Genomic DNA, 18,173 nt, shown 5'->3' on the forward strand with positions numbered 1-18,173 from the left:
CTACAATTCAAAATAGTTTATAACTTGGAAACCATTGAACATAAAAGTACGACACTCTGTAAGCGTGTTCATGGGCAGATGTCCCAACAAATCATATAATAAAAGTTCATCTGCTCAAGAAACATGGCTGAGAAAAAGCCAATCAAAATTCAGCGAGTCATAAGAACCTCTGTATGTGGCTGAGAATCATGCAATTCAGTGTCATAGTGCAATTCTCCTTCCGCTGCTCGCACCAGAAAAATGACGCAGGTTGGTGCTGTAGAGCCCATAGCCCATAGCCTTCATACAGTAATGCAGATATTATAGAGCCACACAAACAGGTGCTTCCAGGCTGAAGGCACATTCATTTACAGACATTCTAAAGGAACATTCGATGTTAAATGTGACCAGAGCCTCTATTCAGGCCATAGTGCCTGGACCCTGAGTGTGTGTGTGTGTGTGTGTGTGTGTGTGTGTGTGTGTGTGTGTGTGTTGTGAGATAGAGTGGCATACTATCCATGTACGAAGCACAATGTTTACAGCAATCCTACAGCGCATGTATAAGCCATCTTGGAAAATAGATAGATAGATAGATAGATAGATAGATAGATAGATAGATAGATAGATAGATAGATAGATAGATAGATAGATAGATAGATAACTATTTAACAGTTACATGTCATCTTATGTTGCTAACCTATTACAACTTCTAATTTGAACTCATGTACACGTGAAATAGAAAATGAATACATGCAGTAAATTGCATTGTGTGCTGACTAAAACTGATAATGCTAATGTGAAAGTAGTTGGCTGTGCACAACTAATTAGGATCTTTAATACATAATCAGTGGCATTATGCTTTATATTAATAATGACAAAACCGTCATGACACTAATCGGGATATAAATGGCTGCACTGTGCCAAATTCATCTATTTATTTACTGACCTGACTTTTCTTTTTATGGGAGCCTGAACCCTCATGCAGGTCCCTCTCCTTAGTCTGCAGACAATATACCGTCTGGTGCTCTAACAGGAAGCCCACTGAGTTCATTATATTTAGGCCGTGTAATATGATATAGTCAGATGAATAAGGGCAGGGACAGAGCGGTCCACTTACACTAATAGGACAGTGAGACAGCAGGATGAAGGGGTGAATGAGGAAATGAAGACAGTTAGAGGGCCGCAGTGCTTGAAAAAAAGCAGCTGGCTGTGTGCCACAGCTGCCCAGTGGCCAGAAGCGGCTCCGGTGGGCCTGCAGAAATCAGACGAGGAAAAACACCCCCCGATAGGGTGGGAGGAAGCAAAAGTCCGCATGGAGGTGAACCGCCGGCCCCCCCTAACCTTCCTTTAATATCCCCCGGGGGGTGTTCACAGCTCCGAACTATGTGCAGGATCCTCCGTGGAGTGATCTTTCCTCTCACCTCCCTTCCAAAAAATTTCCCATCCCATACTTTTGTCATTCCTTGGAAAATGAAATGGGGATCAGTAAAATCCTACGGGCAATTTAGCCACTCCAATTAACCTCAGCATGTTTTTGGACTGTGGGGGGAAACCGGAGTACCCGGAGGAAACCCCACGACGACATGGGGAGAACATGCAAACTCCACACGCATGTAACCCAGGCGGAAACTCGAACCCGGGTCCCAGAGCTGTGAGGCAACAGTGCTAACCACTGCACCACCATGCCACCCCCTTATATATATAAACCGACAAATAACAAATAAGTTTTGTTGCATACATATCTTATGTGAGTATATATCTTTGTGGGTCAGTGTGTGTCTGAAGTCTGTGGATTTAAGTTGAACCTTTTGTGTACAAAACTAACAGTTATCATTTTTACATAAATCTATTCAGGAATTTAACATACATTTTAACATCTAGCCATATTTCTTAATCTATTATTGCTGTTGAATATTAAATTCTATATACACAAAAGTCTGTGTGTGTGTGTGTGTGTGTGTGTGTGTGTGTGTGTGTGTGTGTGTGTGTGTGTGGATTATGTTTATATTACATATTACATTGTGGGGACCAAATATATCCAAATGTGAAAGCAAGTTAGAAATATAAAAATGATGTGTTTGAATGCCAAAAAGCTGTTAACTAAGTGGCTGTCTATAAATATGGAGGATTTCTTTTGATAAAAGTGTTATTAATAGTAACAATAAAATGTCACAGGGAATCAATTCTAACATTTATACTTTTGTAGAATGAAGTTTAGTATTGGGGATGAGAGCCTTTCTCTTCAGTTTAATCAATAGACGCTTTGCTGCACCCATCAACAGTTTTGGTGTTTCTGCAGAGGAACAATTTCTTTAACAGATACAATCATATAAAATGATACATTTTAGATAGTTTACTGATTATTTATTTGCTTGTTTATTATATTAATTTATCTCTTTAGGTTGTATTACGTATATATGTGCATGCATTGGCATTTTATGAACAAATGTCACAGTCGACACTAGGGAAGGAACTACAGCAATTTTCGGTTAATTATGCAATTTATCATTGCCTTGGAAACAGTTTTTTTTTTAAATATCAAAGTAGAAGAAATCAATTATGATATATTTAGAAAGCCAAATTCAATTCATAGACATTGGTTGCATTAATATTTTAAAGTGACACACTTTAGACTTACGAATCACTTCTATTTGCATCTTTTATATGAATATAAGGATGAAATGAATTTCCATGTTTTCATTATATCGTAATAAAAGTCAAAATTTTGAGTTCTCTCAGCTCTAATGGCAAATTCATGCAGATGTGAGTGATTCCAAAAATCAGTAAGACAATGGAGTTTTATAGGCAGTGATCAAAGAAATAGGACTGTCTGTGCTCTTCTCCATTTTCGTCGGAATTATTGGTATTATATGAATTTCAATAAGCTGCCCAGAGAGCTTATCCTAAGAGTGCCATAGATTATGCTTGAATCTGCAAACATTCTACAGGGTTATACATCAATTATGCTTCCCATACTATTTTTTAGATTTAGTCAAGTAGCCCCACACACACACACACACACACACCCTGCACGCCACCCCTTGCAGCCTAGGAAATAAATGCTGGTTTTACTTAAACTTAATGCCTCACGGTGCATGACAGTGGAGAATAGCAAGAATGAAGCTGCAGTCACATACATTACACTCCACGACGGCTAAATAAAAAGCCTGGTCTCTTCCCGAAGCTGCACATTGGAAGTATGACGTTCCTGTCATACCAAGACACAGCTTTGCACACCTTGGGATCCACCTTCAAGATGCACTCTGAGTCAGCAGCAAAGGTAATGACCAATCATTGAAAGCCACATATTAAACAGTATTTAAAAAGTTTAATCACTACAATGATTCAACATTAAAATTTTAATTTGTTATAATAAATCAAATCTTCATCGGATGCGACATCGTTTCACTCTTGAATTTGCTAATTACAAATGATTAATTAAGAATAATTATTTAAAATAATATAGTCATGCACATTGAATTCAGTTTAATACATCCATTCATCTATCCATTTTCAGTAACCACTTGTCCTATTCAGTGTCCATCCATCCATCCATCCATCCATCCATCCATCCATCCATCCATCAATTTTCAGAAACCATTTGTCCTGTTCAGTGTCATGGGGGGTTTGGAGCCTATGGACACAAAGCAGGGAACAACCCAGGATGGGGTGCCAACCCATCACAGGGCACAGAAACCATTCACACCTACGGAACACATCATAACGCCAATTATCCTCAGCTTGTCCTTGGACTGTGGAGAAGGACCCAGAGGGAACCCCAGGGCAGGCTGGGGAGAACATGCAGCGCTGCACCACAGGGCCGCCCCATCAATTCACTTATACCAGCAAATTTAATAACTAAGATTAATTATGACGGATGGCTTCTAACAAATTTTAAAATAAATAAGTTCCTTCTGTTAGCTCAGAATAAATTTCTTTGTCAATAACAATTTTCTGGTTGACACTGACAATATCCAGTATAAGCTGAAATATTTCAGTGACAGGGTGATTGATTATAACTTATGTCCCCATATTTTCTTTGTACGGTTTTCTTCATGCTAAAATATGTCCCTTTAATTAATCTCTGCAGGGGCTCCATTCAATACAACATTATACTGTACGTGAAATTCTTATAAGACAAGCGTTACTCCTCATGAAACACATACTGTAGGTGTGTGTAGCCATTTCCTGTGTTATCATCATGCCCCAAATTTTACTTGGATTGCTTCTTGAGTGACCCAGCTACCATTAGCATTTTTCTTTATATAAAACGTTCTGATAAGCAAGTGAATAATAAAATAATGTCATACTCTGCTCGTAATCATTAGATCTTTTAGCTGCTTCAATTGCTGATGTTTTGCTTCCTGTTTTTCTTTCCGTGCCGCTTTATAACTGATAGCTCATGGTTGTTCATCCTCTAGAATCACCCCAGAACATCCGTCTCTGGCCTAACAAAGCATCGCTGGTTTATTATTCGACCAGCTCATCCAGTAACAGCCACCATGACTTCCCTGTTCTTTGAAATTACTCTTTCACTTCATACCCATTTGCATCCATGCTTTTGTTTTGATAATTTCATTTTATCAGTGAAACCCACATTTGCAGAATTTTATTTAAAGCATAAAAATTACAGCCTGTGACCCTCTACTGGATAAGCAGTATGGATGGATGGATGGATGGATGGATGGATGGATGGATGGATGGATGGAATAAAAAAATCTTAAAAAAAATTTAAAGATATAACTTCTAAAAAAGGATGACTAATATATATTTTTAATAAATATTTTGCTTAACATAGTACACTTCAAAAAAATCAGTTTTCAAATTTAAAATAAACTGTTTCTGTTATACGGTGGACTATAGCTAGGAAAAGTATTTACTTGGTAAGATTTCCTAAAATAAGACAATATGCCTAAATGCAAGCAAATTGATCTTATTCATAAGGTGTGTTGTTAGTCAGTGTATTAATGAAATCAGAATTTTGTCTAAATATAAGAAAATTATTCTTGCTTATATTTTCATTTCTTTACAGTTTTGTTTCTTTGCCAAATTCTGATGACATTTTATTTATAAAAATGAGCTTCTCTGTCGATGAGCGCAATGTGCAGGTCAACATCACATTCATTAGCTCTCCATATACACATGAAGTGAGCTCACGATCGCTCCTAAGTGGCGTCTCTGGTGAGGAACGCACTCGCTTTGCATATCCACGAGTGCGGCTGGGCTGTGATGCAGAGGACACAGAGAAATGCACATATTTCAAGCACTGCCGCTATCTAGGTTCATTACAGTTCTGGTCATTTTCACAAGAAGACAGTGATTTATGCCCCAGGCTCCTGGTGCCGCAGCCTCATTACACACTGTGATATTGTAAATCAGCAGATAATTACAGCATACATCTTACACCTCTAAGCACTGTGATTTACTTGATTTTTTAGGACCATCTTCATGACCAGGATTACATGTAGTATTTTTCTCCATTTCTACAACCAAATATGCATCCCTTTCGATTATACTAAATTTAAGGCACCAGGAAGTGGAATTAGGAAGTAAAATGAAATATGGACATCGTGCATCACATTTATCACAGAGGAACTTACCATAGGCAATATTATGGTCTGTAAATGGCGATAACCATTTTATTATTTTTCCAGTCTTTGATTCCAGTTCAATTGATTTTATGGTTCAGTAGAATACATTGTTGAGACATTTGACATTTAGAAATCTACTGTCATTTTTAACAATTAGACAAAACAGAGATACCATTTTCAATGGTATTGCAACGGGCCTTTACATGCAATTCATTGCAATTAAAAATATAATAATTATCATTTGACGGCCCTATTAAAAATCTGAGGCACATTCCCTGTGGACTTAATATGGCCACTGAGGCTTGCTGAGGTATTTGGCTTCATTATGTAGTTATTATGACATTGCAGTAACTTCTGGCCGACTCAATGTGCGCGTTTCCTCAAAGCATTTCTGACCACTTCAGGCCTTGGTGTCACACACTCTTCTGATGAAAAGGAACCACAAGTGAGGCAGAAAGCAAGCAAGCAGCCTACAGGTTTACTTGGCACGTCCATTATCTAGTGGTGATAAAACAAATTTAATTTAAGAAATGACCAGATTATAAAGAATTTACTTACCTCTGAGTTTAGTGTTACTTCTTCTCCCTTTTACTCAGGCATCTTTTGCTACTTCATTTTGAAATGTGGGCCCTATATTTTTGATGCTTTTGTTTTTGGTCACAGCTATTTAACCCAGCACAGTGTTTCCCAACCTGGTCCTCAGAAACCCACATAGCCAGGAGCAGTACCGATCCAAGCCAATATGGGCCGCTGGGCCAGCATCACCGCCGGCACCACCAGTCCCAGGCACAGTGAAACTGGCTGGCAAGGCTGTGCCCCCTGAGAACTTGGCACCCTACGCTGGTTCCTATGTCGCCTATCAGACTGAGCAGCCCTGGTTGGGAGAGAGCAAAAACGTGGACTGTCTGCGAGTCCCTTTGGACCGGATTGGGAATCACTGACCTAACAGCTTGTTTGACACTGATCTCCTCCCATATCACGTAGCAGTTCTTGCCCACATTGCAGTGGGCGGAAGTACTTCTTGGGGTACAAGCAAGTAAATTTCACTTTACATGGGACAATTCACGGCATACAGTCAGCGTCCCTTCAGAATTTGGTGGCCTAGGCAGCCGCATATGTTGCCAGTAGGACTGAGCCACCCTGAAAATGGAACCTTGGTACTATTGCCTCCACGTAACATAAAACAATAACAGTGGCATCGATTAACACTTATGCTATAAGCCTGAATGACTAGGTAAGTTAACTTTTCAAAGGGACTAACCCTTATACCGCTATCGATAATTTGAATAGGTGAGTAATGCAGTTCGATATGTAGTATATCTCTACATTTCATGTTTTCGTTTTGTTTTCCATGAAGGGAACTTTACCAAGAGCCCGTACTGAACTGAACCCTGAATATCTGGACCTCAGATCCAGGACCGAACTGAATCCTGAATACTGGACTCCCTGCACCCCTTTAGTGAGTATGGACAACTTCTAAACATGGTCTATTCTTGACACTCTCCTCCATTTGACAAGTTATAGTTGGTATAGTGGTAATTCATTGTGTTATTCTTTCAGGTGCTTTACTATAGCAGCATTAGTCTTAAGAGTTTCATTACGATTATGGATTCATATATTTATACTTGGAAGAAATATATATAAAAAATAGGAAATAACTGCTGAAAATGATTGGATTATGAAGTACAGTTGTATTAAGATATAATGTCAGTTGTAGCTGATGACAAACTCATTGGAGATGACTGAGATATTCCTGGAATTTTAGGGTCAGGCCTCATTTCTGATATATATCCTTAGATCTGAGTTCTGTTTTCCGCCAAAGGGATCCTGTCTACCACCCAAATGACGGAGCTGTTTGATTCTGTAGCCGTAGCATGTTTTTAGAGTGAATCATATTGTGCTTTTTTTCAGTAGTGTTTGACTTTTTGGGCCTGGAGTCTGTGCTTTTGTTCATGAAATCATGTCACGGTTGGGGCCCTGAGAATGGCCCCTAACTCTGAAAACTGCTCCAGGGCAGTTAGAAAATGCCAGACTTTCTGCTCAGTTTTGTACAACTTTGTGTCTTATAGAAGAGAAGGGTGGGGTATGTGAGACCTGAAGAATACCCAGGTAGCTGTGCTAACGGACTTCCCACTTATCTTATCTCTGCATTTTTGTTTAGCTTACGTGCTCCTGTTTGTTTGCACAAACATACATGCGTGTTAAGCTTTCATCCCCCTGCGTTTCCTAGCTACCCTCTCCTGGAGAATTGCCTTAGAGAACCAGCCTCAGTGGTTCAGGGCAGTGAATGCGAGAGGCGTGCTACATCCGCTAACTCCCCTTTCAATGATCACCGGCAGCTCAGAGAGTGATCTCGTCTCTACCCAGGGAGGCGTGCTCTGCAGAGGCGATATACAGCTTCTGATAGGCTAGTAAGTAGTTCCATTTCTAGCTGCAAATGCAGTTCAGACTCTTGTCACTTGGTCATTGGGCCATAAGATACCTGCCATGTCCACTCTATTTTTGTCTCTCTGGTCTGTCCCTCAGGCCATCCTCTGGAGTTCTTCCTGCTTGTTAAATTGGATTTAAAGTGGAAGTGGACAGCAGTGATTGTGCTGCGATATTTTTTCATGTTAGCACGTTCCAGATTTGGCATGTCGGTAGGACACAGGGTCATGTAGTCAGGATTTTTTTTTTCGTGAAAGTTTTTACATTGCATGTGAAATGTTATATGCATAAAAGGGTTGTGATATACTTAATTTAATAATTTCAGTTTATGTATTGCTGTAGAAAAATGGCCGTATACCATGTTTAATTCTTAAAATGATATTCTTTTGTTAAGTATTATGTAGGTCGTACTTGCACTAGGCTTATTTGTACCTTTATAAAGGTATAAATAGCCTGCAGTCTTGCTGTTGACCACAGCTGGTCTGGTAGACTGGTGCTAAAGGTGCCACTGTATAGTATTCAGTATGGTGCCAGATTCTGGCCAGGACAAGGTAGGTGGGCCAGGTAGGCAACTGCACTGTAAATTTCTTCTGAGTGCCCCCCCCCTCCAGAGTGTGACATTGGCTATGACCTATGCTGTCTATGGATAATACCCACAAGTATGCAAAAAGACAATAAATAGACAATAAATATAATCTTGCTTTTTTCCCTCATTATATTTGGCACTATCTGGTTAAATGCAAAATTCAAAGAATTATAAGGCTGAATATGGGATGCATATTATTGTGTGAAGACATCTATGAGAGATCGTCTGACCAAGCCTGCATTGTCATCTACCTGGATTTGATTTCCTTGTTCTGTTGGCGGTGCTATTGGTGCCCCCCCCCCCCGCCCCCCCCAAGGCCTCGCAAGGGGAATGTGCCTTTTTTTATCTCACTTTGATGGATGGGCTTGGCTATTGCCTGCAAGTGGCACTGCCTGCCAAATACATAAGTCTTAAAATCTTTGTCTCTGACAGAAAGGGCATTGGAGAGAGAGAGTATTTATGACGGAGGCAAGCTCAATAGTAATGTTTTTCGATCTGGCCAAGTGCACCAACCATAACGGCTCACATTAACGCTTTTCGTGCAAATGCAATTATTACCCTGACAGTTTCCAAATTGCACCACCAAAATGGGCCAACATTAAATTAATATATTTATTTCATTTCGTTATACTAAAGTCAGCAAACAGAGGAGATGAATATTGCTGATATAGGGCTTATTTGTTTACTGTTTAAACTTAATAGCTGTCGAAGAGAATAATTAAGATATAAATGTGAGGAAATGTGATCACTGGGAATCTATTTCTGGGCAGCAGCCTGGGGTTAGCGGCGTTTTTGCTTCTATCTATAGTGCCTAAGGTAGCTGCTGCAGGACAGTGAGCGAGGCGTCGTCAATGAAAGGTTCCTCACAAAGCCTTTGTCTTTGCTCTGGGTGTCTATATTCTTCTACTGATCATTCTTTATCAGCCATATTCAATCCTCCCAACTTCATTCTCTTAGTTTTGTCCTTCACAGAGCCTTTATCATTGTTCTGATTAGTGAACAAAGGCCTTTTTAGTCCATGACTGTCTTCACCTACATCATTCTTTTGTATTGTTTTCTGCACAAAAACATGTGACACACTGTGAGTTTCTGGTTACCCAGAATTCATAATCACTGGTCCATAAGAACACTATCCATCCATCCATCCATCCATCCATCCATCCATCCATCCATCCATCTTCTAACCGCTTATCCTGACTGGGGTCATTGGGGAACACAATTTTTTTATTATTTATACTGGAACTTCATTTTAATAGCATTTCAATACAGTCAATCCTTTCATCCGCCATACTACTTATTCAGTACAGGGTTGTAGTGAATGGAATTATGTTGCCATTCCCATTACATTATTTGGACTTTTTATTATATAAATTCTAATAACTCAAATTTATTTAGGATAATTCTTTGATCTGACGATACAGCTGTGTTTTTCTTATGAGTAAATTATTACAATTGAATGGGCTACAGATGCAGATGTCTGAAGATCACAGATGTCGCTCGATCGATTTAGGTTTCGCTGTGCATTAGATTTGCTTGACCTTATTATAATAAATGGTATTTTAATAAGATGTTTTTCAGTGTGCCTATTATTCCAGCTTAAAATCATCAAATAATATTAATTCTGATAAACTTGGTCAGACTGATGTAAAAAGACAATAACCTTAATATTATACAAAGCAGGAAAATCACACGACAAATGGTAGAATGACAAAATGAGATTTTTTTTCCCTGTTTAATAATACTTCAGTACAATAGATTTCCAGTATTTCCTGAGGGGCCTGTATCATTATTTATTTTATTTTACCATGGCTGCTACTTGATGCTTTGAAGATTGAATATTGTAGCAATAGTTTTTGAGTTTTTACTTGAGCAATGTTCAGTGTAATAGAGCATTTGACTGCTTAAAACAATTGTGTGGCATTTTGACTGTGATTTGGTAAGACATTTAACAATTCCTTGCAAGCTTGTGACACTTGTCTTTTGTATCATGTTGTTACTGTTTGCCTGACAAGGAAAATAATGATGAATTTCAAAATGAAGCATGCTTATTTTTAATCTTAATTTCAAAAGGAATTATGAAGATAAATGACATAAGTCTTCTGAGCACTCTAGCATTATAATTTGATTTCTGAAAGAACAGTTTCTTGGCTAGATCTAGGGCTGCATTGAAATGCGTGACATAATCCATGTTCTTAAAAATGCAGTGGAACTGAATATCAAAATTAGGTTTTTCGATTTTTTTTTTTATCACACATAGGATCCCAAGGCAGATTGGGATCCCAAGGCGGACCCCATGATGACTATTATAATGGACCTTGTTACCCCGGCCCGGTTACGGAGACCAGGGCCTCGCCTGGAGCCAGGCCTGGGCTGGGAGCTTGAAGGCGAGCACCTGCCTCCACCCATGAGGCCCAGGTCGACATAGCCGAAGGGGTAACATTGGTCCGCCCTGCAGGGGGGTGGCGTGGAGGTCGGGTGCAATATTGATCGGGTAGCAGTCGAAGTCAAGGGGCCTCAATGAACGCCGGCTACCAAATCTTGCTCTTGGCACATGGAGCGTAACCTCTCTGGTGGGAACGGAGCCTGAGCTGGTGTGGGAGGTAGAGAGTTACCAGTTAAATGTAGTCGAGCTCACCTCAACACACGGCTCAGAATCTGGAACCAAACTCCTGGAGAGGGTCTGGAGTTTATTACAGTCTGGAGTTGCCCTTAGGGAGAGGCAGGGGTGGGTCTACTGATAGCCCCCCAGTTTTGTGCCAATACATTGGAGTTCACTCTGGGGAACAAGAGGGACCTCCCTTCGCCTTTGAGTCGGGGGACGGGCTCTGACTCTCTGTATGAGCCGAACACCAGTTCAGAGCATCCAGGCTTCTTGGAGACCTTGGAAGGGGTGCTGGATGGTGCCCCATTGTTCTGCTGGGGGGACCCTAACGTCCTCATGAGCAATGAGAGTGACCCCTTCAAAGGTGTGACTGGGAGGAATGGCCTGCCTGATCGGAATCTGTGTGCTGATCAGTGATTGGATTTCTGTGCCGACCACAGGATGGGAATAATGAATGTCAGGGTGTTTATACTGTAAGTGCAACTGGGACCAGAGTGCACAAGGCTGCAGTCTCATGATAAATTTTATAATGGTATCGTCGGATCTGTGTCCGCATGTTTTGGACACTCAAATGAAGAGAGGAGTCAAGCTAGCAATTGATCACCACCTGGTGATGAATTGGATCAGATGGCAGGGTAAGATGGCAGGGTAAGACCTGGTAGACCCAATCGCATAGTGACAGTGTGCTGGGAGCTTCGGGCAGAGGCCCCTGTCTAGGAGATCTTCAACTCGCACCCACTGCAGAACTTCTTTTGCATCCTGAGAGAATCAGGGCATATTGAGCCTGAATGGGCCACGTTCCGGGACTCCATGGCTGAGGTGACATTGTGGCTGTAAAGTTGTTGGTGCCTGATGCAGTGGCAATCCCCAAACCCGGTGGTGCAGACCAGTGGTAAAGGGAGCTGTCATATTGAAGGCGAGGCCTTCTGAGTTTGGTTAGCACTGGGGACTCCCTCACCTGTGGTCATGAGCTTTGGCTGGTGACCAAAAGAATGAGATTATGGATACAAGCGGCAGAAATGAGTTTCCTCTACAGGGTGTCTGGAGTATGGAGCTCGGACATGTGGGAGGGGCTTAAACAGAGCCGCTGCTGCTCCACATCGAAAGGAACTAGCTGAGATGGTTTAGGTATCTGTCAAGGATGCCTCCTGGACGGCTCCCTGGAGAGGTGTTTCGAGCATGTCCAACCAGGAGGAGACTCCGGGATTGATGGATGGATGGAGAATACAGTGCATACAGACTTTTGGTTGAAACAAGATAAGTCTTAACCCTCTTAACTAAATATGAGTTCAGGTTCTCAGCGAGTATTGTTTCTTCATGACTGTGAGTAACTGGCAAGCATCACTTCCAATGATGTCTCCCTTCTGGTTTTGGAATTAGCTTTGTAAAGTGCAGGTGTGGCAAATTGTGAAATTGTGACGTGTCTGCAGATGTATGGAGTGTTAATATACTGTAGGAGTGGGACAGTTGTGGGACAAAGAAGCACTAGGGAAACTGAATTGAGCAATAGCTACTCAACTACACACACACAACGAAAACCGTTGTTCATATCGTAGACTGCTTTATGTTTATAGTGTAACAGGGCTAACGGTCAGCAAACTACTAGTTAAGTATTTCTCAATTTGTGGTTAGCAGTAATCATTTGCAGTCTAAGAAACTTTGCAGGAGATGGTGAATAAGCGGCTGATTCCTTCAGTAATCAGTCCAGAATAGTAAATGAAGAGGCCCACAGATTAATAAGGCTACATGGGTAAATTAATAAATAATGAGAGTCTATAAAGAAAAGCGCAGTCTCTTGTGGTCAGCCTTAGCAGACCTGGTGGTCTTTGAAGACATCATTATCCGCTTGCATTGGTTTATTGACCTAGAACTTGCACCTAAGGGGATGTAATGTGTAGCTGTAGAAGGCTTAACATATAACTATGAACGGCTGAAATAAAACTTTGAAGTTTGGATTCTATTTCAACATTCTTTCTGTTAAGATTTTTAACAAATTTTAGCCTTCGAAGCCTCGATAACGAACGTCCACATCAGCAGAATCCACAGTGTAATCGAAGTGGACATGCATTGTAATCAGGGCTTTTTGCCCAATAATTCTCATTCTGGAAGACCTTAGAATGGCAAGACCTCCCAATGATTTATAATTGAGAGCAAGCTGCTATTTATCATTTCTTCCTCGAAAATTTCAACCATTATGAATTAATTTTTATTAAAAGGTAATGGCTGTTGCTGTGTGCTGTCTTCTTTGAGGAAAGAATATAATATTGTCTTGGTTTGGAACCAGAGAGGATAAATCAAACCAAATTGAAGCAGACTGACTTTTGAAAACAATTCCATAATAAGTACAAAATTATTCCATCTGTTTTTTTTGTTGTTTGTTTGTTTTGGCAGATTTGCTCATTAAATTTTTCAGCTTAGGAGTTTAGCTGGAAAGAATGGCAGTAATATAATATTTCTGGCATAACCTAATGAAAATGACCTCCTTCTTGTACTCATCCATCTCATTGTGGAAATGAGACTGTACTCCATAATAGGTCTCCCACCCTTCAGCACAGTTTCACTCATATTTGCATTCATGAGTAGAAAAAAGATGGACATAGATTTGCACTGCAGATCAAAGCTATATAAACTCCCACATTCTGTGTCTGTGTGTAATTAGTATACTTTGCTATAACTGACACAATAGGGGTTGAAATTAATAATCACTGTGTGGCCTTTGAGAGCTTATAAGATCCATAGATATGAAGAAATAAACATATTATGAATATTTAACATTTTTACCCTCTTATCAGCAGTGCTCTGGAATAATTATTGTAATTCTTATTGCAGCAGTTCTTACTGAATGATATGCTGCTCGAATGCTGTTACATTGGGCTACACTAGATCTAAACATTTTGGGTATTTTAATATTGGAATAGTTTACTCTATTTGTGATGCGTAGACTGAAGCTGTAGGCCCTATTGACTACCCTGCCATAAGCTCAGCTGCTGTGTAATTCTCCTGAATATTTTACTGAAATTATCTAGTAGGCACTTGCTTTAGGTGACAAGTGCTTCACCTATAATAAAGAATTCTTTGTTATGCTGATTAAGATGCCACTAACAAATAATCCACTGTGGAATTTCCTAGGTGGAATTCTGCCTAGTCATCCTTCTGAAAAGCAGATTTCAACAGTGTGCCTTGTGTCTCACACATGTGCCTCTTTCTGGGTCTCCTGAAGTTGTTACATGTAGTTTTGGCTTATCCCACAAAGCGTTTAAAAAGATGAATCTGTCTGGCAATTAGGCCAGCTGGGGCACAGCAGTGACATACTTGGCGTGGCATGTGCCGGGTTCCGCTGAGACTCCTGAAACAGGCAGTGAAAAAGTGCAGATGGGGTTTCAGGCTGAATCGGAGGCCGTGCTCTCAAGTAATCAGTCATTACACACACTTCTGTAGTTATTAGAGACTCCTGACCGCATCACCCTTGTACTCGACTATAAATTAATCTGTTGTATACATCAATTAGCATACTGTTCAGGAGATGTGCATCGCACTGACTTTCAGCAGGGTGGTCTGTCATGACTTAAACAGTCCTACCAGCCTCTTAAAAGGCTTAACCAGGTAAAGGATGCCCAGGTGGGCACAGGGTATCGCTGGAGCAGCAGGTTCATTTTTGGCCGTTGCATCCACCGCTCAGAAACCAGATTTCCATAGAGATTGGTGCTCAGATTCCCGTTCTGCCACAGGAAGAAGGCGTTGCAGCAGGCCAGGCTGTGCTAGAGGGCAGCATGTAGGGTAACCTTTCCTGTGAAAGGAAAGCCACTGGGCTTGGTGTAGGTACTAGGACTGTGGCTTGAGGCCACTGGGCAAGACAGGGTACAGAAGACACTTTTTGTACTTTATAATTTAAAGCGAGAAGCTCTGCTTTGTTTGTAGGACGTTTTTTTCCCTGAAGTGCTTTGGCTTTGATACCATCTTCAGTTCACTGAGCCCTGCACCTTTGCGGTTTCACCTGACCTGCAAGGAACAACTGCATAGACATTTTCTCTGTTGAGTTACTGATGTACAGATTGAGGTGACAGAATTTTGGATGTGGTGAAACTGCCACTCCGGAAAAGGAAGACAAAGGCAGAGGACAATAGTGCATCTGTCTTGGCACAACATTGTGGCTATCAGTGGCAGAGACTGTTGCCTAAATCTGATTCATTTAGCTTGATTGTAACGATGTGCCAGTACTGGAAATTGATAGCTCTGCATTTGCGAATGTTGCCTTATTACAACATTTTTTTAAAGGGGCAGTTCACCCCAAAACTGGAAAACATATGTTTTAGATGAGCTTTAATGCTATCTATCCAGGTAGGTTATTCTGCTGGGAGTTGCCTAGTGTTGGAGATATCAGCTGTAGAAATGTTGGTCGTCTCTCAAATATAATATGACTGAATAGCATTCTTTCTGTGGTGATAAAAGTGTCAAAAAATGCATTAGAAAAATTTTGCTGCAACCTGAAATCATGACCCGGTTACTCATGCTAACTCACAGATTTTGCGAGCAGCTTGTGAGCAGCTTAATGTACGATCTATTTCCTTTGACTGTTTCCTTCCACTCCGGCGATGCTAAAAAGCTTTGCCCCAGTGCTACTTATGAGAAGATGACAAAGACCCATCCTGGGTTTAAATGACAGCAAACCGAATGCAGTTTAAAGCAGCCTTTCCCTCACACTACATAGTGAATTCTATTACATGAAATAAAGTGGCAGCATAAGTATGAAATGTTTGATGTATATCTTAGTTAGACACAGAGATGCAGTTCCTCAAAAGGAGATTGTTTAGAGAGAGTTACTAAGGTTTAGAAATTTGTGATTTTTATATAACTTAAATAATATTTTAATATTTGTATATATCATATTTTATATGATATATTGTACAGTTCAGCACTATTGCTATGAATATATAATCTGATAATAAATATCAAGGTCTTTCCCAGACAGCAGGGGAGATGCATGGGAAAGGTGCCAGCGAATCACAAGGCATGAACACACACACACGCATGTCTTTGTGGGGACTCTCCATTCATTTCTATGGGGAAATCTCTAATCCCAGCATGACGACCTTAACCCCAAACCAGCCCAAACTTTAACCATAAGTAACCAAACAAACTATGAGACATTTTTAGTTTTATGATTGCATTCACAGATCATTTTCAGTTCCCCACAACATCAAAAAACAGGTGGAAATTGGTGCCCGCAATGTTATGTAAAGATAATACACACACACACACACACGCGCACACAGTCAATTCTATGGGAAAAATGCTAACGCTAACTATGACAACCTTAACCCCCACCGTGCCCTAACCATAACCATAAGTAACCAAGCAAAATACAAGAGTTTGTGCATTTTTAGTTTTTCACTGCAGTCATGGATTTTTGTAAAATAGAGTTTCCTGGTCCCCATAAGGTAAAAAATAAAAAAGGTATTCATTACATTGTGGGGACATTTGGTCCCCATAAGGATAGGTATACCCGCTCTCTCTCTCACACACACACACACACACACACACGCACACTGGTGTACTGAAAAAGAATGGAATGAATATTTTCTTATTTTTTACTGAAGAAAAAACACCTGCAATCACAGGACTTTACGCAAATATGAGTAAATGCTGATTTCACAATAAAGCTTTAACGGTGAATACAAGCGCAGTTTATTTTCAACATAGTCTAGTGTTTCATGTACGTGGATCAAGAAAAGGTTCCTCAAAGTCTTATTGAACTAGAATCTTAAAGAACTGGAATCTTTGTTCATTTTAAAATATCTTTGAGAGTAGAACTTTGTGCGGCAGTGTTTGGGCTGCGGGCGGTGGAGGACATGTTTGATGCATGCTGATGATATGTGTCCATTATTAAAAACGAGAGGACAAATACAGGGTTGGGGGGTGATATCTGTGAGAACCTGGCACATTGCAGTCTGTTTATACACAGAGGCCCATTAGGAAGGTAAATATGTAAATTAGGGCTGTACATTTGGTTCCCACAATGCAATATAGCTCTAATACACACACAGACAATTTGCCAACTCAAGTTAGTCTAACTGCATGGCTTTGGACTGCAAGGGGGGGGGGGGCACATGACATGGGGCATTCTGCACCCTTGGTGATGTCTGGGTTCATCCTCAGCTTGTGCTCTGTTCTTCCTAGAACAGCCTCCAGACAGCTCGCATAAGCCCAAGCAGGTTTAGGATTAGGGTTAGGATTAGGGTTAGGGTTAGGGCAAGAGCAGGGCTCCTGGATGCATTTATTTAAATGGTTTATTATTAATATTGACATACTGTAAATCCCAGCTATTAAGTAATGCATTTTAATATTCCTTTAATATTACTTCTTTAATATTACTATTCATTTCAAAATGAAATGTCCTTCATACAGTTTGAAGGATAATAACTTTAATGTTTAACTGTTCTTATAAAGGTAAATCTTTTAATATGACATAAATTAAAAATGATGTGATTTTTACGTCAGAGCACAAGCTTACATGATAAAGATATTTTCAAAACTTCTGTCATTATTCAGTACTAGGAGCAAACTGTCTATTGTTTTTACATTTAATCTTACAACCAAAGTGCAGCTTATTGTCCACCAAACAGCTTAGTACTATATACATTGAAATAGTTCTGGAAATTTCAGATTCTTTTTTTCAAAGTACCACAGATGCATGTTATATTGAGTCTGTAGAATAATTCATTATAATGATTCCAATCACAAATGAGAACAATGTTCAGAAATAAACCTGGAATAAAATCAAACAACCATCCATCCATCCATCCATCTAGCTACCAATCATTCATCTTCCACACTGCTTATCCAATAGCTAGTCATGGTGACCCTCTCCCAGGAAACACATGGTACTGACAGGAGGTACTGCATATGGAATACAATTTATGGAGCGTTTCTACTGGCATGCAGCCAAGCTACACCTGAGTGGGACTGTGAAGAGAGACTAGTTACAGTG

General features: G+C 40.2%; 1 protein-coding gene across 1 annotated transcript in view; it reads left to right on the forward strand.

Moving 5' to 3' along the window:
- The window catches only part of LOC125709580 (protocadherin-9-like), a 157,182-nt gene that overhangs the window by 32,088 nt on the left and 106,921 nt on the right, over positions 1–18,173 (forward strand). Inside the window, exon 3 of the mRNA XM_048978174.1 lies at positions 6,928–7,029. Within this exon, the coding sequence (XP_048834131.1) occupies positions 6,928–7,029 (102 nt within the window). The remainder of the gene's footprint in view (positions 1–6,927; positions 7,030–18,173) is intronic.

Source organism: Brienomyrus brachyistius, chromosome 16, assembly GCF_023856365.1.
Source record: "Brienomyrus brachyistius isolate T26 chromosome 16, BBRACH_0.4, whole genome shotgun sequence".
Taxonomy (NCBI): Eukaryota; Metazoa; Chordata; class Actinopteri; order Osteoglossiformes; family Mormyridae; genus Brienomyrus; species Brienomyrus brachyistius.